General features: G+C 44.2%; 2 protein-coding genes and 1 non-coding gene across 3 annotated transcripts; 1 reads left to right on the top strand and 2 right to left on the bottom strand.

Annotated features, from left to right (window-relative positions):
• Positions 1–554: 554 nt before the first annotated feature.
• Positions 555–1671, bottom strand: LOC148853127 (metallothionein-like protein 2). The gene is made up of 3 exons (XM_088943719.1): positions 1534–1671; positions 1059–1142; positions 555–931 (listed from the first exon to the last, which is right to left on the bottom strand). The coding sequence occupies exons 1-3, from the start codon at positions 1584–1586 to the stop codon at positions 838–840; spliced, it is 231 nt and encodes a 76-aa protein (XP_088799845.1). The 5' UTR covers positions 1587–1671; the 3' UTR covers positions 555–837.
• Positions 1672–4871: 3200 nt separating this feature from the next.
• On the top strand, positions 4872–5504 carry LOC148853126 (uncharacterized). The gene has a single exon (XM_088945887.1). It carries the CDS (start codon positions 4872–4874, stop codon positions 5502–5504), a length of 633 nt encoding a protein of 210 aa, XP_088802013.1.
• A 17968-nt stretch (positions 5505–23472) lies between these two features.
• Positions 23473–23545, bottom strand: TRNAK-CUU (transfer RNA lysine (anticodon CUU)). The gene has a single exon. It is a non-coding gene; the product is annotated as a tRNA-Lys (tRNA).
• Positions 23546–23562: the final 17 nt, after the last annotated feature.

Raw genomic sequence — 23562 nt, 5'->3', positions numbered from 1 at the left:
TGAATTCCGCATCTGTATGTTTTAATTCATATGAATTTTTTGGTAAAATAATTCGTATGGATTGGCTCCCGACAATCGCAGCAGTGCATTGAAAAATGAAAACATCTCCGGTACATGATGTTATCATTCAATAAAATATGATGCACAGGTGATGTATGTTATGTGCATATCTTTGCATAACAGCAGGTTTAAAGTCATTAGTCGACAATTCTTTAGAAGGCAATTATTATTATTTTTTTTTTTTCTGGATGATGGTGAAGGGCAGAAGAAGATGGGAACCATCAACCATGGAGAAAAGGGCAAATCAAATGCAATGGATTTACTTTCTTTTCAGGCACGCAAGGGAGCTGAGGTCACGAGGAAAAGGAAAAGGGTGTTGAGTCTGTTGACTACCTCCATGGCACCGACAACCGATCAAACCCCGGCCCAGTCTCAATTCTCCTGAACAGAGAAGAGAAGCAACCTCCAGAAAAAATAGCAATCTGGTGGGAGCTGAGATGGACCAAATTAAATCGATATTCATACATATCTTTTGCCTATTTTTGCACAAAAAATACAAACACAGTAGAAAGGAGTCTATCTTTCATTCATTGCAAATATATCCAAAGTCTCTCCTCTCATCAGTCATCGTACATAAATAAGAGACATGATACCCACACAGCAGTAACAAACAACAGCATCAACTACAAACCTAACAAGTTAGGATCTGCAGAAGAAGCCATGACTAGTTTATTTTCATCAAACTCAGACCCATCATAAAGAACAAGCTTCACACGAGGACGAGACCCAACACACACATACACACATATATTATCTTTTGATACATAATATTATTCTTCATTTGCAGTTGCAAGGGTCACAGCTGCAGTTGGATCCGCACCCGCAGCCTTCGTTCTCCGCTCCAAAGTTCATTTCAGAGGCTTCCGAGTATCTGCAACCAAATATTGAATTTAAGTACCGCACTAAATTTTCTTCCTTTTCTTTTTCTTGTGGGGTGGGGGGGAGATGAGGGGATCGATTAAAAATATTTTCAATCTATTTATAAGAAAGATGCGTACGTCTTCTGAAGAGCAACCCCGACAACAATGGTTTCAGTGGTTGTCTTCTCGCCAGCGAAGCTCATGTCTAGGTACTTCTTGCATCTGCAACCACATCCAAAAAATAGGGAAAAATATGTTTAACCTAAATTTAAGAAAGAAAGAAAGAGAGAAGGAAAAGAAGGAATAAACCGCAGAAGGTGATCTCTTGCCAAAATAACATACAAGGGTACCATGTATCCATGTACAAGCAAAAAACAACTCATGCAGTCATGCTTATCAGTTATCACCCTCGAAACAAACAAATAAAAGAAGTAATTCGACTTTAATTCATTTTCGGAGAGAGTCAGAGAGAGAAGAAGAAGAAGAAGACTCGTCACATATATTAGGGGAACAAAAATAAACATAAAGGGAAAAAAAATAGAAAAAGCTAAAAGGAAAACAAAAAGAAGAGATCACGGAGAGAGAGAAGTCTTGATTGGGATTAGAAAATTACCCTCCACCACAGCTGCAGCCAGACCCACAGCCACAGTTTCCCCCGCAAGACATTTTCTCAGAGATTAAAAAGGATAAGATGAAAAGGGTGCAAGAGAGAAGATATCGAGCAAGCAGAAAACAATCTGTACTTTGGAACGAGTTTTCGCTTTGAGCCTTGACGCTTATTTATAATGCAGTTGAGGAGAAGCAACATAGGCTACCAACCATACACGTGTCATCATCTTATCAGGTTCTTGGCTTCCTTACAAAATACAAACACTGGCCTCCCCACCTCAGTCGTCTGACAACCGGGAGTCGGGACCTTCCCCACGTATAAAACTGTCCCCACCAACCCAAATAATTATCGTTTCTAATAAAAGAAAAGGAAATTATCAGATAGATGATAGATCGGATGGACTGGACTACCCCCAGAACGCGCTAAACACACGCATCCCCTCGTGCATTTGAAACATCTCAAATACTTGTCACGAGGAGATGTTCCAAATGCACGGGGATGTGCGTGTGGGGCGCCTTCTGTGCGTCAATTGCTTTTTTTAATAAAGTCAAGTCAATTGCTTGGGTACCTCCATAATCAAGCTCCAATCTAATATATCATGGAACTGGGAAGCACGCAATCCGGAGGCCATCGCTCATCACTCCCTTTTTTTTTTTTTTTATTGAAACGTAGCACTATATGCAACCAATGTGAGAGAAAAAGGAGCCGAGAGTAGATCCCTTCTGTGTTTTTTTAATAAGTTAAAAGGAAATAATTTACCAACAAAGGAGGAATTTATTAAAAGAAAATAATTAATAAATGCACACCCCCCGATGACCTTTATTTTCGTGCAATGCTGATTATCGAACGGCATGAAATATGCCGTTTTTTGTAACGTGGTGTTGGAAGTACGGACATTTGGCCGCCACCGCCACAACGACAGTGACAAATAACAACGCAGAGGCAGTCGGCACTCAGCAGAGAGAGAGAGAGAAGGATACGCTAAGGTCATGTTTGATTCTGATGTAGGGTAACCTGGCCGAGTCCATTACGGGCTGGAGTGCCCAGCCCACGGACGCCAGTCAGGGTCCCGGTTCAGCACGCGGGGTTGCCCTGCTCCCCTCGTATAGAGCCAATAGTGGAGCACCCCGCGTCCCTGCTTCTCCAAATAATCGCCCTCGTATCGAGCTTATTGGGGGTGTCCATCTCCATCAACCACAGGGCAGTTCAAGTATAAATACGACATACCCCCCTCCGGGTAAAGGATTCTGGAATACCTGTTTTAATTAAAATTTTAAATGAAGGACCTTACCTCTTGGGAGCCTAATGCGTACGAGCACCCTCTTTAGAGCCCTCGTTTGCACCAGATCCTTCTCGTCTTGGCTTGGATTCTCACCCAAGGCCTCTGACATCTACTGTCTTGTAGAACCTCAGACTACCAGGGACTTCACCACTTAAACGATAGTCCTCGGCTATAAGCCTTCGGCTTCTACAGTACTCAAAGACGATCTACCTCGGCCTATGGCTCTCGGCCTCGGCACACCTCCTTTGAACCCTTCAGCCTTCGGCCAACCTTCAGAGCTCGGGAGTGTTTTTACCTTATTGCCTTCAGCCAACCCAAGTAGCAACAATTGGCGTCGTCTATGAGAATCGTTGCTAAGACAATCCCCTAAAGCATTAAAAACTAAAAACCTCCCCAACTTCAAGCACTATGGTATGGAGAGCCAGAAACACTAAGAACCTAGTTACAAATGAGCAGTTCTAGGTGGTCCTCGATCGTATGAAATATTTAACACAGCGTGTGGAGCAAGCATGACCCCAGGCAGGAGGTCCCCCCCACCCCCAGAGGCGACTACCTCGTCGGGGTGTCTGAACATCAAGGTCGGCGCGATCAAACCAAACTACATGCCCTCGGCCGAGCCAATACTTGGCAGGTAGAGCCTTCTGAGTTGGGCAGCAGCCAACCCCTCAGCCCACCACGGAGGAACGAAAGGCCTCCCAGCCAAAGGGAGGAAGAACCAACCCTCCAAGCAGCATCATAGTTGCGGAAGGGACAACACTTGGGACGAAGGCGGGCGTTTCGGTCGTCACAGCGCCCATTCCAGGGCTGAGGGCTGACGCCACGCCTCTCCCCCCCCCCACCCCAGTCTCTGACCTCCGCGACGTCCTAAACGACCATCACGCCAGACGGGAGACGCGCGGTCCCACCTCGGAGCACTCTGGAGTCCGGGGCGACCCTCACCGTGCTCGCGAAGACAAGGGGGGGTACAGGCTCCCATCGACCCTCGTATCGCGGAGCTACAAGCCAAGCTCAAGGCTGTCAGGAACGAGATATGACAAGTTCATGAAAATCGAGCTGACGCCTCAACCGACCAAAGCAAACAGACGGGGAGGATGGATGCCTTCACCCTAGACATCATTTCTGAACCTCTCCCCCAACACTTCAAGGCTCCCACGCTGGAGACGTACAATGGGAGCTCCGACCTCGACGACCACCTGGAAGGTTTCAGAGCACTCATGATACTCTATGGGTATTCCGATGCCTTGACATGTTGGACCTTCCAGGCCACCTTCAGGGGGGCAGCTCGCCATTGGTTCTCTAGCCTCCCTCCTCAGTCAATCGGCTCATGGGAGCAGTTTACCAGTATATTCCTTGCTCACTTCATCACCAGTAGACAATGTCAGAAAAAGTGTGGCCTCGCTGATGTTGATCAAGTAGAAGCAGGGAGAAAGTCTGCAGTCCTACATCAACCGCTTCAAAAAGGAAGAGCTTGAGGTTCGTAACCTTGACCCTATGGTCTCTATGCACGCTGCCATTAATGGGCCCCGCGCTAGCTCGGTTACCAAGACCCCGCCGAAGACGAAGTTGGAGTTCCTCAAGAAGGTCTAGAAGTATATTGCAGCCGAAGAGGTTTTGGCTAGGGACCATCAAGAAAGAGAAGCCAAGTGCCACAACGGACCCCCCAAAAAGAAGAGGAAGGGTGGAGACAACCCCCACCACAACAACAACAACAACGGCAAGGACAACAAGAGGCCACCGGCCTCAGCCTTAGCTTACAGGGAGTACACGCCACTTAACTCCACCCGTGCCAGATACTGATGCAAATCGGGGAGGAGAAGTACGTAAACTGGCTTGAGAAGTTGAAAAGGAACCCTAGGAGGGGAAATCCAAAAAAGTACTACAAGTACCACCGTGGCACCGGGCATGATACAAAGGACTTCTATGATCTCAAGAATGAGATAGAGTCCCTCATCCACCGCAGGCACCTTAAGCAGTTCATAGGAGGAGAGGCTGGCACCTCGTCCTCCCAACAACACCAGCACCAACAAGTGGCAGGCGTCATTGACGTCATCACAGGGGCATGGCCTCGAGTAGAGCCTCGGCCTCGGCCCGCAAGGCCTACTCTGAGCAGCTGAACATCCAGGGGCCAGCCTCGAGGAAGCAAAAGTACTCGGGCACTCTGAAGGAACCAAGCTGTCCAAAGGCTCTCGTCTTCAAGGATGAGGACCTGAAGGGGCTCACAGTCCCCCATGACGACGCCCTCATGGTCACAGCAATCATCACCAACTACATGGTGAAGAAGATCCTAGTGGATAGTGGCTCCTTGGCCGACATCCTCTTCTACGACACCTTTGAAAGGATGAAGCTCACACCCAAGCGGCTCCAGCCAGCTGACGTTTCCCTCATCAGCTTCTTCGGTAGTGTCATCAGACTGGAGGGAAAGATCATCCTACCTATCACAATACATGAGTTTCTAGTAGTAAAGGTTGACTCCCCCTACAGTGCAATAATGGGGAGGCCTACCCTTCACGTGCTAAGGTTATACATGTCTTCCTACCACCTGGCCCTCAAATTCCCCACCGAGCATGGCGTTGAAGTTGTTCGTGGGAACCAGCAGATCGTCCGCCAGTGCTATGTGGTTGCATTCAAAGGGAAGAACAATGAGGCCCTATCACTAGAGGGCCTTGACCTCAGGGAGGAGCCAACGAGCTGAGGCCAGCCGGTCAAGGACCTTGTCTCGGTTCCCCTGGACGAGGCAGACCCTAAGAAAGCATTTCACGTCGGTCCAACCCTCCCCCTGAACGCCTATCTAAACTAGTAAGTTTCCTCAGGACTAATGCTGATGTCTTTGCTTGGTCCGCCGTTGATATGCCCAAAATTGACCCCTCGGTCATTACTCATAGGTTGAGCGTGGACCCGAGCTCTAGGGCAGTTCAGCAAAAGAAGGAGAATTTTGCACCGGAGCGATGGAAGGCTATAGGAGAGGAAGTTGACAAGCTACTCAACACCGACTTCATCCAAGAGGTACACTACCTTAACTGGTTGTCAAATGTGGTTTTGGTGAAGAAATCTAATGGGAAATGGTGGATCTGTATTGACTTTACGATCTTAACCGAGCTTGCCCATAGGACAATTTTCCTTTACCGATGATAGACCACCTCGTTGACACCACTATAGGGTATGAGCTACTCAGCTTCATGGATGCCTTCTTCTGATACAACCAAATAAAGATGCACCCCGAGAACGAGGAGAAGGCCTCGTTTATCACCGAGCATGGCACATATTGCTACAAAGTGATGTTGTTAGGACTCAGGAATGAAGGGGCCACCAACCAACGTCTTGTCAACAAGGTGTTCAAGAACCAACGTCTTCGTCATCACCCAAAGAGGCATTGAAGCCAATCCAAACAAGATATGGGCCATACTAGGCATGTCACCCCCCCGGTTGGTGAAGGAGACTCAAAGGCTCATTGGCAGAGTAGTTGCTCTCAACCGCTTCATGTCAAAGTCGACCGACCGCTGCCTTCCCTTCTTCTGCGTCATCAAGAAGATGAAAGATTTCCAGTGGACAGAGGAATGCCAGTGCGCCTTCGACGAGCTAAAGCTATACCTCACCTCCTCTTACCTCCCCTCCTCGCTCGGCCAGCATCAGGAGAAACATTGTGCTTATACTTCTCAGTGGGGGATGAAGCCATCAACTCAATCCTTGTAAAAGATGACGGAGTCCAGAGACCTATATACTATGTCAACAAGGTCCTCTGCGACGCTAAGGCCAGGTACTCTGAGGTGGAGAAGTTAGCCTTCGCCCTCATTATCTCGGCTAAAAAGCTTAGGCCGTATTTTCAAGCTCACACCATTATGGTTCTAACAAACCAGCCCCATAAGGCCATTCTCGCCAAGCTTGAGACCTCTGGACGCCTGCTCAAGTGGGCTATCGAACTGTCTGAGTTTGACATTCAGTACCAACCGAGGCCCATAATTAAAGCACAAGCCTTAGCTGATTTTGTAACAGAGTGCATCTTCAATAGACCACTCGGTCGGTACCTCGAAGATGAACTAGAAGAAGCCGCCCGGCTGAGGAATCCCATCTAGCATGGAGACTCTTTGTTGATGGTTCGTCCAACGCCGAAGGAAGTGGAGTGAGCCTCATCCTCCTCACCCTCGATGATGCAGTCATAGAATACGCGCTGAGATTTGACTTCCCAATATCCAACAACGAAGCCGAGTACGAGGCCCTCCTCATAGGGTTATAGCTCATCAGGGACCTCGGCTCCAAGCATATCGAAGTATTCAGCAATTCGAAATTGGTGGTGAATCAACTCAATGGTGATACGCGTTGAGATTTGACTTCCCAATATCCAACAATGAAGCCAAGTATGAGGCCCTCCTCGCGGGGTTACAGCTTGTTAGGGACCTTGGCTCCAAGCATATCGAAGTATTCAGCGATTCGCAGTTGGTGGTGAATCAAGTCAATGGTGAGTACAAGGCCAAAGAACAAAGTATGGCCAAGTACCTCGCCAAAGTTCAAGAGCTAGTCCGCTACTTCCAACGCTTATCCCTACAACAAGTACCGCGAGCCGAGAATGCAAGAGCCAATGTCCTCTCTAAGCAAGCAAGTACCTCGGACGCAGCCCTTAAACGTATTGTCCGCATGGAGAAGCTACACCGACCCTCTATAGAAGAATACCAAGTACTCCTGCTAGAGGCCGAACCATCTTGGATGGACCCCATCATTGACTTCCTACTGATAGGATGACTGCTCGATGATAGGAACAAAGCTAAACGGCTCCAACGTCAGGTAGCACACTACACTTTGCTGGAGGGAAAGTTGTATAGGAGATCCTTCACCCTGCCTTACCTTCGATGCCTCTGCCAAGAGGAGGGCAAATATGTGTTCCAAGAAATTCACGAAGGCATTTGCAGTAACCACCTCAGCGGCCAAACCCTAGCCCAAAAAACACTAAGGCAGGGGTACTTTTAACCAACACTTCACAAGGACACAACTGAGTTGGTATGGAAGTGTGACCAATGCTAGAAACAGGCCAACTTGTGCCATCAGCCAGCCACCACCCTTTCGACTCTTAGCATCCCCTGGCCCTTCGCCAAGTGGGGGGTGGAACTCCTCGGCCCCTTTCCTCAAGCAATAGGGGGCAAGAAATACCTCGTCATCGCTATGGACTACTTCACCAAATGGATAGAAGTCGAACCCCTGACTACCATTACAACTTGAGCAATTCAGAGCTTTTTTTGGAAGAACGTTATTTGCCACTTCGGCCTCCCCCACATGCTAGTCATCAACAACGAATAGCAATTTGATGATGCCAAGTACTGAGAGTGGTGTGCCTCCCTCAACATCAAGTAGCAGTACACCTCAATGGGCTACCCCTAGACAAATGATGTAGTTGAGGTCACCAATAGGACAATCTTGGATGGACTGGAAACCAGACTAGGCTAAGCCAAAGGCTCGTGGGCTAATGAGCTAAACAGTGTCCTCTGGGCATACCAAACCACACCTCGAACGGCCACGAGAGAGATCCCGTTCGACCTGACCTACGGTACAAAAGTAGTAATCCCAGCAAAGATCGACCAATCGACGCTTCGAACTGAAGCATACAGCAAAGCCAAGAACAATGAAGCACTTAGAGCAAACCTAGATCTGCTGAAAGAAGCCTGAGAGCATGCACAGATCAGGGTGGCTGCCAACCAGCAACGAGTGGCCTGTTACTACAACTCGAAAGTGAAAGAAAGACACTACCAAGAGGGAGACCTCGTCTTCAGAAAGGTGATGGTCCTCGAACCTAGAGTAGGAAAGTTGGGCCCCAACTGGGAAGGCCCCTACAGGATCAAGCAAGTCGTCGGCCCCATCACCTTTCGTTTGGAACATTTAGATGGAAGACCCGTCTCTCGGATGTTGAACTCAAAGAACCTTTGGATGTACTATAGATGAGTGTAATTTTTTTATAAAGTAATGAATGAATGAAGCAAAGTTCCTCTTTGGCTCAAAGCTTAGCGATCGTTCTCATTAAGGACCATGCGCTTGTGTTGGACCATCACCAACCTCTCCCGAGGACCATGTGCTTGTGTCGGACCATCACTAGGGCATATTACTAATAGCGAACACCCTAACACCTTACCAAATTTCCCCAGTACGGCTGAGGCCCCACACACCTCACTGCCCACCTCGGTGGCTGATGGCCTCTTGGTCTTAGAGACTTAGCGTGATTAATTAAAGGCAGCAACCCCAACTAACTTGGTGATTCTCCTTGGCCCAAGACCCCGACCTCCTCAGAGCGTCATCTCAGCTTTGCCTAAGCAGCCACGGGAAGAAGGGAGCCAGGCAAGCTTCAGCTCTGCCTCGGCCTCTCCTCCACATTTCAATAGGCCACCTCGGCCTTGCATAAGTGAACACTTAGAAGGAATTAGGCCAGGTGAGCCGCACTTCGGTCGTAAAGCTTTACCTTGGCCTCTTCCTCCTAACAACCTAAGGTGTACGTATAACGAGCCAGTACAAGCTACTTTTTGTGTGTGCCCTATAGTCTCATCATTGGAAGGGGCAGGGATCCTTCGGCGAAGAAAAAAAGAAAGAAAAAAGAAAGGGAGAACACAATGCACAGAACAAAAAGAGCATAATGTATAAAAAGAACACATGATTTTTTCAGTAACTTCAAGTATTGAGCCTTTACAAAAAGTTTTATGGCCTCTTAGGCCGAATGCATTTACAATCACAAAAAAAAAAGAGAGAAAAGTAGAGAAGGCTAGAAGAGCCCCACTAAGCATCGCCACCGGCCGAAGATGGGGAGCAGAGACCTCGATGCCTTTGGCAGCCTCATCAACAATCGCAACCTAAGTCGAAGAAGAGTCGGGGATCACCTTTAGCCCGTCAACATCGAACATGGGCATCAATTGTTGGACGACTCTCTTAGTGTCCTCGATCCCATGCAAGTAGCTCGCAGAAGCATACTTGGCGAGGACATGCTGGTACTTAGTAGACCACTTGAAAGCCTCCACCACTTTGACCACGTCCGCCTGTTCGCCTTGACCACCGGTTACTCAGCCTCATCCGCCCACTTGTCTGCCTCGACTGCTCGTTCCTCAGCCTGCTTCGCCCTCCAATTGGACTCTATGGAGAGGCTGTCAAGATGAGCCTTTTCCTCCTCATATGTCTTCAGCGCCTCCTATAGCTTGTTGAGGCAAGCCTTTGCAGCCTTTAGGTCATCCTCTAGGGTCACTCGAAGCTGTTGCTCATCCTTGTGGGCAGCCCTAAACTTGTCTCGACTGCTCTCGGCGTTGGCAGCCTTCACCTAGAGCTTCTCCAAGCGCTCCAAGGTGAGGCCCATTCGATCTCCTAGGCTGACGAAGTGGCAGCAAACTTGCATCAAGTGCATCAGTAATGCCACAACAAAAAAAGAGGGGAAATCACAAAGAGAAAAGGACAAGGAACATACCTCGGCCACGTGGTAGAGCTCCTCATTGTAAACGAACTAGGGGTTGCTCTACATCATCTCGAAGCGATCCCTCGGCAGAATCGCCCCGCTCATCAAGGCCTTCCTGACCCCCTTCTCTATAATAGAATCCCCCTCATGGACGGGCCACTGGGGGCGGAAAACTTTCTTGGGCTTCCCAGCCTCTTTGGTAGCCCCTTGCAAGGAAGTGAGGGTAGATGCAGTCCCCCCAGGGTGCCCCTTTGTAAGGGGCTTCTTCAGCGTAGCACCCCCAGCACGACGCTCTTGATGAGCCAACTTTGTCAGTGGCTGCCCCTTTGGTGTCCCCTCGGCTAGCCTCTTCTTCCCAGCCTCTACCGAGGAACCGACCTTGCCTGATCGGCTTTGACCCCTTCGCACGTTCTATCGGCCTCTTGTTGCCTTCGGCTGCTGGCTTCCTATCATCTTCAGTCGCTTGTCTCTTGCCCTTGTCCCCTTGGTTGACAAGGACTTGTTGTGTGTTTCCCCTCAGTGGAGGAGCGGGAACCCGGTCGTTCCTTACAGGCTTCTCCTCGGCCGAGCCCATTAGAGTTTGCTCTCTGGCCTTCTTCTGGAACTGAACCCTCTGCTTGGCCCGCGCCTTCTCTACCAGGAGCTTCTTGGCGTACATGGGTACCTATGTAAATAAACAAGAAGGCATTAGTACAGCAAGTCGAAGACAAAGGAAACGTGTTAAAAAAAGAAACTACAACACCTCTCCTACCGAGGGGAGCAGGATTAAGCCCCGCGAACACCAGCAGGAGCTTCTCCTCCACCAAAGGTTGGGCTTAGACTCTCCCTAGCACGAGTAGGTGAGCTAGATCAGTAGCCTCCTCGTCCCAAAGCAGGGAGCACTCTTCCCCACCATCAAACAAACATCTCCCCATCCCGACTTGAAAGATCAACTATCAGGGCAAGATAGGAAGAAGAATTTACTCTTCCAATTGTAGACAAACGAAGGGTTGTCTACGGGCTTAATCCTATAGGGTTGGAAATAGTACATATCGGTCTTGGAAGTATACTTCCTTGGCATGAACATAGCTCGGAAAAGCTTCTACACCAACTCCACCCCTTGAAGCTAAGCCACCACCAGCATGGCGACCATGGTCCTAAGAGTGTTGGGTACTAATTAGTTGAGGGTGATCCCATACCACCTCAACAACTCAAAGATCAAAGAGTGAAGGGGGAATCTAAGGCCGAACTGGAGGAAGTGTTGGTAGACGTAGATCTCCCCCTCGGGAGTCCATGACCAATAACCTACACCGGGCACCTTAATGGTGTAAGTCTGAGGTACGAAGTATTGCCTAGCCAAGGACTTAATCTGATTCACATCTAGATAACTATCAAACTCTGAATGCGGAACGCCAGCCCTGGCCACCCCTTGGGTAGCACTTCTGACCACATCCCTAGGGTGAGATCTGGGGTCTCCTCCCCCTCGGCTTGGGGGGACCTCTTTCGGTGACATTGATGAAGTGCTCTCACAAGGAGGGTCACCATCTCGACGGTTGCCTTCAGCACCCCCAAAAGCTATCCTCTCCTTTACCACCATTACCTCCCGCCGAGGGGGGACGACTACCAAGGAACCTGGGGAAGAAGGGGATGAAGTCGAAGGAGAACTCCCTTCCAAACCAATCGAAAGCTCATAGCACTCCAGGCCAGAATCAGAATGAGACATGGTGAAAAGAATTACCTAAAGATGAAGAGAAGGAGGAAGATGAGGTGTGTTGGAAAATTGAAGGTCTGGGAGCAGTAGTTCACTCGAATGCGAGGTTGCCTAGAGACAAATGATGGAGAAAAATTGGCTCTGAGGCCTCTATTTAAAGAAGAATGAACGACCTAGATCTCACTGAATCTAATGGACAAGAAACCTCCACTTCCACAACCCAACCGTAGCGCGCCACTCGGCTCCCAATCTCGAAAGATGAAACGATGCCCAAGCACATGGGAGTCCCACCTGGCCTTCGAATCCATGCTGGGCACGGTCCCAATGCGCCAGCCTGAGACGCCAGTGCCGCATGCACCTTCGAGCCGCTAGTACGAGAAGGCATGGGCTCGGCTCTCCTGAAGCCCTATCGCTTAACCTTCCCAGAAGATCAAAGCGTGCTCGCAACCTTGTCCCCCACTCACGAAAGACAAACCGAACGAAGGCACGAGAAATTTGATGCCATTGCAGGGTACACCTTAGTTGCTAGGCCCACTGGCACCCACCATTGCTACTCCCCTTGGCTGAAGCCAAAGTCTCCGCTCAACCTCGGGAGTGGGGGGAAAGTGATATAGGGTAACCTAGCCCAACCCATTATGGGCTGGAGGGCCCAACCCACAGACACCAGCCAGGGTTCCAGTCCAACACGGCGAGGGCTACCCTGCTCCCCTTGTACAGAGCCAATAGCGGAGCGCCTCAGCGTCCCCGCTGACCGCCCTCGTATGGAGCTCATCAGGGGCGTCCATCTCCACCAACCTCCAGGCAGTTCAAGTATAAATATGGGGTACCCCCTCCAGGTAAAGGATTCTGGAATACCGGTTCTAACTAAAAACATAAGTGAAGGACCTTACCTCTTGGGAGCCTAGTGCATATGAGCACCCTCTTCAGAGCCCTCGTCTGCACTAGACTCCTCTCCTTAGCCCCCATACTAACTTGATCGTCGGAGTCTCTACCTCGAGTTCTCACCTAGGGCCTCTAACATCTACTGTCTTGCAGAACCTCAGACTACCAGGGACTTTACCATTTAACCGATAACCCTCGGCTTCTACAGCACTCAGAGATGATCCGCCTTGGCCTACGACTCTCAGCCTCGACACACCTCCTCTGAACCCCTCAAAGCCTTCGAACAACCTTTAAAGCTCAGGAGTATTTTTACCTTGTTGCCCTCGGCCAATCTAGGTAGCAACATGTTCAATTCATATTCTTTCTCATTGTTACCCAAGATGAAATTTTAAAATGGAAAAGAATGGGTAAAAATAGGTAGAATGAGAAAATATTGTTATGAACCAAGCACTTTTTTCCTAAAAATGAATTCTTTCCAAACTAACAAGTGTCCTATGTTACTCACTTTCATTCTTTAAAAAAATAAATAAATTGTGCCAGTATTCACAAACCGCCAACCTAGGTCTTCAATAGTCAATGTTTACCAATTGGCATAGATCTTTTGTAAAAGTACTTTCGTAAAAGTGCTTTTATAAAAGTACTTTCATAAAAGTGCTTTTGTAAAAGTACTTCGGTAAAAGTGCTTTCATAAAAGTATTGTTGTAAAAGTGCTTTCATAAAAGTGCTTCCATAAAAGTACTTTCATAAAAGTGCTTTTATAAAGTGTTTTCGTAAAAGTGCTTTTGTAAAATTACTTTCATAAAAGTGTTTTTATAAAAGTGATTTTATAAAAGTGCTTTCAGAAAAGTACATCCATAAAAGTACTTTGGTAAAAGTTTTTATAAAAGTACTTCCATAAAAGTGTATTTATAAAAGTGCTTTCATAAAAGTACTTCCATAAAAGTGTTTGTATAAAAGTACTTTTGTAGAAGTGTTTTCGTAAAAGTACTTCCATAAAAGTGCTTTTATAAAAGTACTTCCATAAAAGTGCTTTCATATAAAAGTACTTTCATAAAAGTGATTTTATGTGAAAGTAGTTTTAGAAAAGTGCTTTAGTAAAAGTACTTATATAAAAGTGTTTTCTTAAAAGTACTTTTTTAAAAGTGCTTTCGCAAAAGTAAACATCTATGACAACAATTTTAGGTAGAGTTTCCTTAAAGAAGGAAATGAACAAGATGGGGTTGACTTTTCATTCTAAAAAGAATGTGGTTGTTGGCAAGAATTTTGTAACCAAACACTCTATTGTTATTCATTCTTGACTAGAATGAGCAAAAATTAAGAGAATGAGGCCTAGAGCAGTGAACTAAACATGGCCTAAGGCTAATCTATGACCTCACATTATCTGCATCAACTTTGCAAAATTTAATGAACATGAGCCCAAACCATTCATAATTTAACAAATAGGAGCCCAAATCGTTCGTAATTTAACGAATAGGACCCCAATCCGTAATTTAACGCATAGGCTAATCTGTGACCTCCCTTATTTATTTAATCATAATTTAACGAACATGAGCCCAAATTGTTAAAGGGAGTCAGCATTCCAAAAAAATTAAATCTTTTAATCCTACCTTGCCTCCCTGCTTCTCTTAAAGTAGTTCTCTGTCTCTGCCCCTTCATTTTGTTTTAACTTAGTATGTGTTTGGTTCCATTTATGTTTATTGAATAAGTGTTTGTACTTTATTTGCTGGTAAAACCGAGAAGTGCAATAATTACAATTGTTTATGACAACTAGGCGCCACCAGGCTCCACATTAGCGTAACAATGAAAACACGCCTGGCCATTTGTTGAAGCTTTAAAAAATAACTTCCACAAATGGTTGGCAGGCACATAAACCAAAGTTGACTTTTTTTCACTTTCGATGCATGCAGAAGAGCAAGAGAGAGAAAATGCTGAAGTGACGCCTATTTGGCACCATCAATAAACGTTTACTAAATAAACGTAAGCAAAACCAAACACCCTCTTAATCTTTCATTGCCTTTTTTCTCTAAGATTTTGAGTTGAAGAAGTCAAAAAAATCTGTTGATGGAGGTGATGATTCCAATGATATGCATATTTTCAGCCATCATATTGAATGCTTTGTATAGAAGAGGAATGATGAGTTCAGGGAACTTTGAAAAGCTGTTACAGAAGTGGACTCTTAATGGGGAACAAGGAACTTGGGAAAAAGTTTAATTGACTCCCCAAGTAATAAATAAAGGGAGAATGAAGGTTCAACTTAGGGTTAGAATTTGTAAGCCCAAAGTACTATTGGGGTACTAAAAAAGGTCCTATTGGGATAGGTGCTAGGTTGGAATTGATGCCAATTCACGGGTGGGCATTGATGCATAGAGTGTGGATTGTTGACATTTTGAATGTTTAAAGCTCTCCAGTGGAAATTATAAATCTGCATTGGGCATGTCTGTACTTTTCCAATAAATAAATGGGCGACAATTAACAAAGAGGGTCTTTGTACCTAACTACAGGTTATGCAAAAGATAGGGAAGAGGGTCTTTCTACTTTTTTTTTGCCAACTTAGAATTTCTTATGTGAAATAAGAAGATACGGAGGGGAAGAGATAGTAAAGAAAGAGGAACTTGCAAAGGCAGTTAAGGTGAATGTTGTAAAATTGAAGAGAGAACATTGAGGTATTATTGGTGATAGTATCATTTTTGGTGGTGACAGTTGTGGTTGAAGGAGAATGAAGGAGGAGGGAGAGAGAGAGAAGTGGGGGAAAGAAAAATAAAAAAGGGAAAAGAGAGAATCTTAAGAGAAAAACAAGAGGGGAGAGTTTGAAATGTTGATGGTCCTCAGACTGCCGCCAATTACAGTAGCAATAGTTTGAGTTGAAACTTGAAAGAGAACGGATGGGGGGGAGAGATAGTGAAGTGGGGGGAGAAGGAAGGATTAAAAGAATTTTAATTTTTTTTTTTGGAATCCAGATCCAGGCTTCGTTAAGTTGTGATTAAATATGGGAGAGTGATGTGGCCTTTTCTCATTCGCCATTGTAGAAATTTTTCTGCAACACTGAAGCAAATGACGTGAGCTTACTATTCGTGCCCCCTGTAACAAGGGATTGCTTTGCTGCCGACTCAACCACAACCGCAACAATTGTTGCCGCTTCCAGTTCCAGACATCATAGTTTTGTGCACAGACTTCAGTCATCCCTCATCACTACATGTTTATCGTTGAAGCTTTTTTAGGGGCCGTATGCCGTTTTAGACAAAAACGCAACCAGCAACATGCCAACTAGCTGGTTGGTAAGGTCTTCTGTTGGTTGTAGTGGAGATTTGGGATTGAATCTCGCTAGTATTCATTGTCTCCACTTTATGTGCAAGAGAATGGAGTTGGCAGGAGGGTTATTTGTTCATGAGTGAGATAAAGAAGTTAGACGATGTGGTTCCCACTTTTATATGAGAGAGAATTAAGGTGAAAGGTGGTGCGAATTTTTTATCAGTTTTTGGGATGCCAAACTTGCAATTTGCAATGATTGTAAATGTGATAAAAAGTATAGAACCTATTGCACTACAACCAAATATAACCTAAAAGTCTAGGTTGGCTTCAATCAAGGCAAATCTGTGCTCACACCATTCCAACATCCTTTTGCAACCTTGCATTGAGCTCCTCATGAAATAAAGCACATAAGCATGGAGATATTCTCAATGCAAAGCTGTAAAAACTGCTCGGATGGCCTTGCCCCAACTAAAACCAAATTCCTAAAAGTCATATTGACCATTCAGGAGTAAGCATGTTAAGGGATTTCCTTAGGTAAGGTTGGGCTCAACTATAACCCAAAACCAAATCCAACCAAAACAAAGATGAAATATTGAACCTGATCCAACCCATTCAATATATAGAACATCTATACTCAATGTTGCAATGTCTGATGATTAGGTTTGGCATGGATTTGTGTCAATGTGAATCCAATTAATGTTGACCCAACCTTAAACCAATAGGGACAACAGGTCAATGTGGGTTTTCCGCCTAACCCAACCCACTAACATCCCTATCATGATAGTGTAAAAAGCTCAAAAAATAATGTTATTTTACTATTATTTCACCCCAAATACTAATTAACAACTTTGTTTTTAATCCAAAAAAGGCCATTTTTCATTCAACAACAAACTACGACAAGTCATGACCTTTTAAAGAGTAGAGATCATTAAATTTGGGCAAATAGACCAAGTGAAACAAGAAAGAATTGAGCAACCATCTTGAGCAAGACACATGCTGCTTCATTTGAGGATCTAAGAGACAAAAGTGGTTTATGCTTGGGTGAACTCATGCAATAGAATTCTACAGTCTACAATGACAGTGTGGAATCATCAGGGAGGATGGAGAGGGCCATCCAACCATAGCTTGACAATAGAACGGGCATCGCCGTCTATCTGAAAAGAAGATAAATCCAATAGGGAAGCCACCAACAAACCTTCCTTGAAAGCAACTGCTTTAATCTCAAAAATATCATATGAGGTAAACTTGTGTGCTCTCCCCATAATAAATCATTATGAACAATGATACCTTAGTGTTATAGGCTCATGAGACTGATCGTGTAATGGGCCTACTAAGGAGAGAAGACTGGCCAGAATGGACGACTGATGAGCCTTCTCAATAATAGACTTCTTGTGCTTCCCTATCTTGTTACTAGAAGATAGACTAGAGTTGGGTTGGTTCGAGGCAACCCACACCTCCCAATGGTAATGTTTGAATCAACGGAATAATGAGATACTTTCATTATTGTAGGGAAACGAATTTAAACTAATTACAATAACAAATTCGTATGAATGAGTAACCGAAAGAGATAATAGCAACAAGAAGATAACTGGATAACAACTAGGTAGTTAAGTAAAGATAATACCAAGATAACTCCACTACTTCACTAGGATTTGAATTGGTCTTTCATATCATGCATGGACCACACGTGGCCTTGTAATAACTCCCCCTCACTAAGCAAGCCCCTTGTCCTCAAGGGCCACGTCTGGAAGCTACTGCTTCATATCCTTCAGAGGTTCCCACATTGCGTCAGCTAGAGATAAGCCTTTCCAATGGATTAAGATTTCAAGAATTTCTTTACGATTTCGTTGATCAAGAATAGCTTGAGGACATCATTTGGCAAGTTAGGCTGAAGTTCTGTCAAGGGACTATGATTTCATTTCAATAATGAAATATGAAAGACAATCATGAATTTTGGATCCAGTAGGCAACAGGCCCTATGTGTTCCAAAATCAAGTAGGGCCTAAAGTATTTGGGGCTGAGCATTAAGTTGCAGCGCCTTGCTACTGAAATTTTCCTATAGGGATGGAGTTTTACATATACCCATTCCCCAACTTCAAATTGTTGATCCTGATGCTCCTTTTCATGAATTCTTTCCATTCTAACTTGGGCTACCTTGAGATGTTTTTGAAGCTCATGAACTGTAGTGTCTCGTTCTAGTAATGCTTCCTCTACTGAAGCATTGATAGTTGTGCCATGTGTAGGGAGTTAGAGTGGGGGTTTGTCTTTCCTATATAGCATCAAATGGTGATCGTTTGATAGCTGTATGATAGCTAGTATTATAGCAGAATTCGGCTCATGCAAGCCATTTAACCCATGTGTTGGGTTGTGAGTCCACAAAACATTGTAAATACATCTTAAGGGTGTGATTTGTTACCTCAGTTTGTTCATTTGTTTGGGATGGTAGGAAGAACTAAGGTTGAATTGGGTACCATAAAGCTGAAACAACATTTTCAAAAATGACTAATAAATGTGGCATCCCGATCACATACTATGAAATGGGGCATGCCATGGAGTTTGAAGATGTGATCAAAATACAATTGGGGTACTCCTTGGGCTATATATGGATGAGAAAGGAAAATGAAATGTGCATACTTGCCCAAACAGTCCACCACCACTAGAATTTTCTAGTGCTCTTCCCATGGGATTTACCCCTCTATGAAGTCCAGAGACATCTGTCCAAACACCTTTTGGTATAGGTAAGGCTATAATAACCCAATGGGCCTGCGTTGTTCTTGTTTATTATTCTGACATACTTTGGCATTCTCTAATGTGCTTTTCCACATGGGCCTTCATCCCTCTCCAATAAAAGACAACCTTGAGTCTGTGCATAGTTTTGATGTATCCCTCGTGAGTGGAGCCATGGAATTGATCTAGGATGTCTTTTATCATAGTTGAGTCATCAGGTACATATATTCGGTCTTTAAAATATAATATCCCATTTGAATATTTTCCAAGGCCCAACTGCATCATCATCATGACATAACTAGATTAGGCATTACGCTTGTGGACTCATGCTCTATTCTTCTTGAATAGCTTGCACCCAAGGATGTACCGGTTGAGAGGAAGCCATGAGTGAATCTGTTGTAGTTGGATCAACCTCGATTTCAATTTTATCTCGTCTTGATAAGGCATTAGCGGCTCTATTCTCAATTCTGTTTTATACTCAATGTTGAAGCGAAACCCCATTAACTTGTAGAGCCAACATTGCTGGGCTGTAGTGGTTAGGCGCTACTCCCACAAGTATTTAATGCTCCGTTTAGCGGTCCAAACTGTGAAGTGGCATCCCAAGAGGTAATATCGCCACTTTTGGACAGCCATAACAAGTGCTAATACTTCCTTCTCATATGTAGAAAGGAAGTTCTTCCCATGGAGTGCTTGACTGATGTATGAGATGGGCGTCCTATTCTTCATTAATACAGCCCTATACCCGTTCCAGAAGCATCACATTCTACAAAGAATGGTTGTGTGAAATATGGGAGTGCTAATACAGGTGAACTTGAGTTCATTGAAGGCCTTCTCAGCGGCTAGTGACCAAGTAAAGGCATTCTTTTTCAACATTTGTGTTAATGGTCTTGCAATCTTGCCATAGCCTTGAATAAACTTCCGATAATAGCCTGTAAGACTGAGGAACCCACGAAGAGCTTTAGGGGAAGTGGGCTTGGGCCACTGTAGCATGATGTTGATTTTTTCTGGGTCAGCTTCAACTCCCTTTTCGTTGATGATATGCCCTAAATACTTCACCTGTTTCTATCCAAAAATACATTTTTCTTTTTTGACATGCAACTTGTGAGCCCATAGAATAGATAAAACATGCTTTGAATGGTCTAAGTGTTCATCCCAAGCATGGCAATACACAAGTATGTTATAAAAAAATGCTAAAATAAACTTTCGTAAGCACCTTCTAAAGACTTCGTCCATAAGGGATTGAAATGTGGAAGGGGTGTTTGTAAGCCCGAAGGGTATTACAAGAATTCATAGTGCCCTTGGTGCACAATGAATACCCTAAACAGAGATCAATCTTAGAAAAGTAACATGCACCATGCAATTCATCAGCATTGGTTATTGGGAACTTATCTTATTGAGATCTGATTTAAGGCTTTGATAGTCGATGCACATGCTCCAAGTACCATCATGTTAATAATTTTTTTTACTATTTTCTCAATTTTTGTCTTTTGGATTGACGCAAACAGATCCTCTCTTGGTATTGTATTTATTTTATGGTCATGGGCCCTAGGAGGTAGTAAGCTTTCGGGCTCCTCAAATATATCACCAAAGCTGTCTAGGATTTGCTATAATGAGGGAGACATGGAAGTTGGCTTCAAAAGTTAAGGAGCTTCCACTGTGCATGGCTATAACATCACACATTGGCAAGCCTTCTTTACATCTTTGTCACTTGCAATCTCATCAATAAGTGGGGAAATTCCTTGGAGTGAGATTTCATGGCCATCCACAAAATGTCATACATAACTAGTGGTAATCCCAAAGAATTGGGCCCAACTTGGACAACCACTGGGTTCCTAGCACCATTTCATACCCATATAAGGGAAGTATATAAAAATCAATTAGCAAAGCAATCCCTTGTAATTTAACCATAACATTTCAGCACTTTCCGAGGCTGGTTAGGATTTGACCATTGGCTACTTTCACCTTGAACTGGCCTCCTGTACTGGGCTGCAGGCCCACCTCCTTTGATAGATTTGGGCTTATAAAATTATGGGTGTTTCTTGAATCTATCAGTGCCACCACCTCATTGGAATTAATACAAGCATGTACCTTCATGATTTTACTAGTGTTACTTGCCATTGAGTGGAATGTAAGGGTAAATGGATCATTATTGTCTTCAATCTCCATTTCCACATCACCATCCTCTTCCTCCCAACAACCTTCAATGACAAAGAGTTTCTTGCATCTATGCTCGGGGCTGAATTTGTCATTGCATAGCAGAGGCCCTTGTCTCTACGTTCTTTCAACTCAATGGGGTCAGTCTCTTCACAGAAAGGGGTGAAGTTGCCATATGGACTTCCTTGCTATTGGCGTTTGGCCTAGAATTAACTATCACCATTCGTCGAAGAGCCACATTCCTTGCTTCATATAGATGTGCCAACCCAATTGCAGATGATAAGCTAGTAGGTCGGGCTGCTAAGACCTCTGCCTTGATGTTTTCTTTTAAACCATTGACAAAAACAACTCACTTGTTGTTCAGGGGTGAGTGGTTCCACTCTTTCAAACTGAGTTTGGTAATCCCTCACTAAACCAGCTTGGTGTAGTTTAGTGAGATCCCCAAAAAAATCCTGGTATTGGATGGGATCGTATTGCATATGCATCTCTTTCTTGAAATCTTTCCATGTAAAGTCTTCTTGTTCTTGCTTCAGGTATTGAAACTAAAGTTGTGCATCTCCTTCTAAATGAATGGAGGTTGTGACAACTCTTTCAGCATCTACTACTCCGTGCCATAGAAAAATCTGTTTTGCTCGACATAACTAGCTAGTGGGATCATCCGATCCATTGTAACACAAGAACTCAAAGCTGTAAACTCCTAGAGAACGAGGCAGAGGAAGAGTTGGACCCATCTATCCTCTCAACTGTTGAACGACGTTGTAAGCAAGATGACTCCCCCACCTGTTTTCCCTTCGTTGCTTCCGGCTTGTCAAATATGGAGTTCAATTGATCAAACATGTGAGTCATACACACCATCAGCTGCTCATGGCCTATCACTAATGTCCCCATCTCCCCTTTGATCTGAGAGAACCCCTGTTTGCACCCTAGGTTCATGGTTGGTTATGATACCAACGTGTTATAGGCTTGTGAGACTGATCATGTGATGGGTCTGTTGAGGAGAGAAGACTAGCCGGAATGGATGACCCGTGAGCCTTTCTTAATAACAGATTTCTTGTGCTTCCCTATCTTGTTACTAGAAGACAGACTAGAGTTGGGTTAGTTCGAGGCAACCCACACCTCCCAATGATAAGGTTTGGATCAACGGAATAATGAGATACCTTCATTGCTATAAGGAAGGGAATTTAAACTAATTACAATAACAAACTCCTATAAATGAGTAACCAAAAGAGATAATAGCTACGAGAAGATAAACTGGATAACAACTAGGTAATTAAGTAAAGATAACTCCACTATTTCACTAGGATTTGAATTGGTCTTTCATACCATCCATGGACCACACGTGGCCTTGTAACACTTAGCCACCAGAATGAGAAGAAAAAACAAAACTTCAAACTTAAAAAGACTCCATGGAAAGGTATTCTTACTTCTAACATCCAAAAAAGACCCAAGGTTATATTTGAAAAGTTATAGCTTCAATTTCTTCCTTATTTGATCATCATCATCATCATCCATGTCTTATTCCAATTATATGGGATTGGATACATAAATCCTATTTTGCCAATCTATTTTATTTAAATCAATATCCACTCTTAAATTATTAATGATTAAATCATTTATTACTACTTTTATCCATGTCTTTTTTGGTCTACCCCAAGCTTTTCTAATCCTTTCAATGTGTAACAAATCACTTCTAATTGATATAGTTGATGGTCTTCTATGTATATGACCATATCGTCTTAGTCTATTCTCTATCATTTTATCACCTATTGGACCTATTTATAGGTTTTTAGGGCTAATTTCATTCATAATCCTATCCTTTCAAGTTGTTTTATATCCTGTCTATTGTAATATAGACCAAACCAATTCAATCCCTTTATCTTGTAGATGCATCTATTTGGGTCAGATTCAAATATTAATTGGGGGCTCAACTAATGGTGACTGATTGGTAGAATTTTTGACCATTGTGGCAGAGACCTAGATCATACCCTATTGTGTAGCCCCTTCAAGAAAAAAAGAAAGGAAAAAGAATTAATCCACTTTACCTCAATTGACTTTATAACTAAGATCTTATTAAGTATCAATGTTTTCAGCTCATTAACCCATCAATTTTCGTCTTATGGATCCCAAACAAAAATACATCTAAATCAAGGTATGTTTAGATTCCATTTATAGCCTTGATTGGACTTGTTCATGGGCCAATAGGCCTGGCCCTAATGAAAACAATCTACCACCACCATCATCATCAATATCATCGTGGTCATTGTGGTTATCACCATTGTTGAATTTTGATGAACATGATTACTACTTTTAGGACAGTGATCCTAGCACCATTGTTAGCATTCCATTAGTTTTGAATATTTATGAAACCTTTTTCCCTTCCTTTTATTGTAATGAAAAGAAAAAAAAAAGAAAAAAGATAGGAAAAATTCAAAACTTAGATATTAGAGATGGAAAAATGCTCTCATAAGAATTCGAAACTAAACTTTTCTTTCTTCAATCTTAAAAAACGAGGAATACCAGACATTAGAATAAAAAATAAGTGAAAAACGCCCACCGTGGGGCTCGAACCCACGACCACAAGGTTAAGAGCCTTGCGCTCTACCGACTGAGCTAGACGGGCCAGATAACTAATGTTTC

This window comes from Nelumbo lutea, chromosome 5, assembly GCF_056320005.1.
Source record: "Nelumbo lutea isolate HS-2025 chromosome 5, American lotus-T2T, whole genome shotgun sequence".
Lineage (NCBI taxonomy): Eukaryota > Viridiplantae > Streptophyta > Magnoliopsida > Proteales > Nelumbonaceae > Nelumbo > Nelumbo lutea.
Note: the sequence above shows the minus strand (reverse complement) of the source record. Positions and strands in the feature narration are given on the sequence as shown.

Excerpts from the sequence above, each read along its gene's own strand:
- LOC148853127 (XM_088943719.1), bottom strand. The coding sequence starts at position 1,586 with ATGTCTTGCGGGGGAAACTGTGGCTGTGGGTCTGGCTGCAGCTGTGGT. Across the intron at positions 1,143-1,533 it reads GGCTGCAGCTGTGGTGGAGG|ATGCAAGAAGTACCTAGACA; the intron begins GTAATTTTCTAA and ends ATGTGGTTGCAG. Across the intron at positions 932-1,058 it reads GGGGTTGCTCTTCAGAAGAC|ATACTCGGAAGCCTCTGAAA; the intron begins GTACGCATCTTT and ends ATTTGGTTGCAG.
- LOC148853126 (XM_088945887.1), top strand. The coding sequence starts at position 4,872 with ATGGCCTCGAGTAGAGCCTCGGCCTCGGCCCGCAAGGCCTACTCTGAG.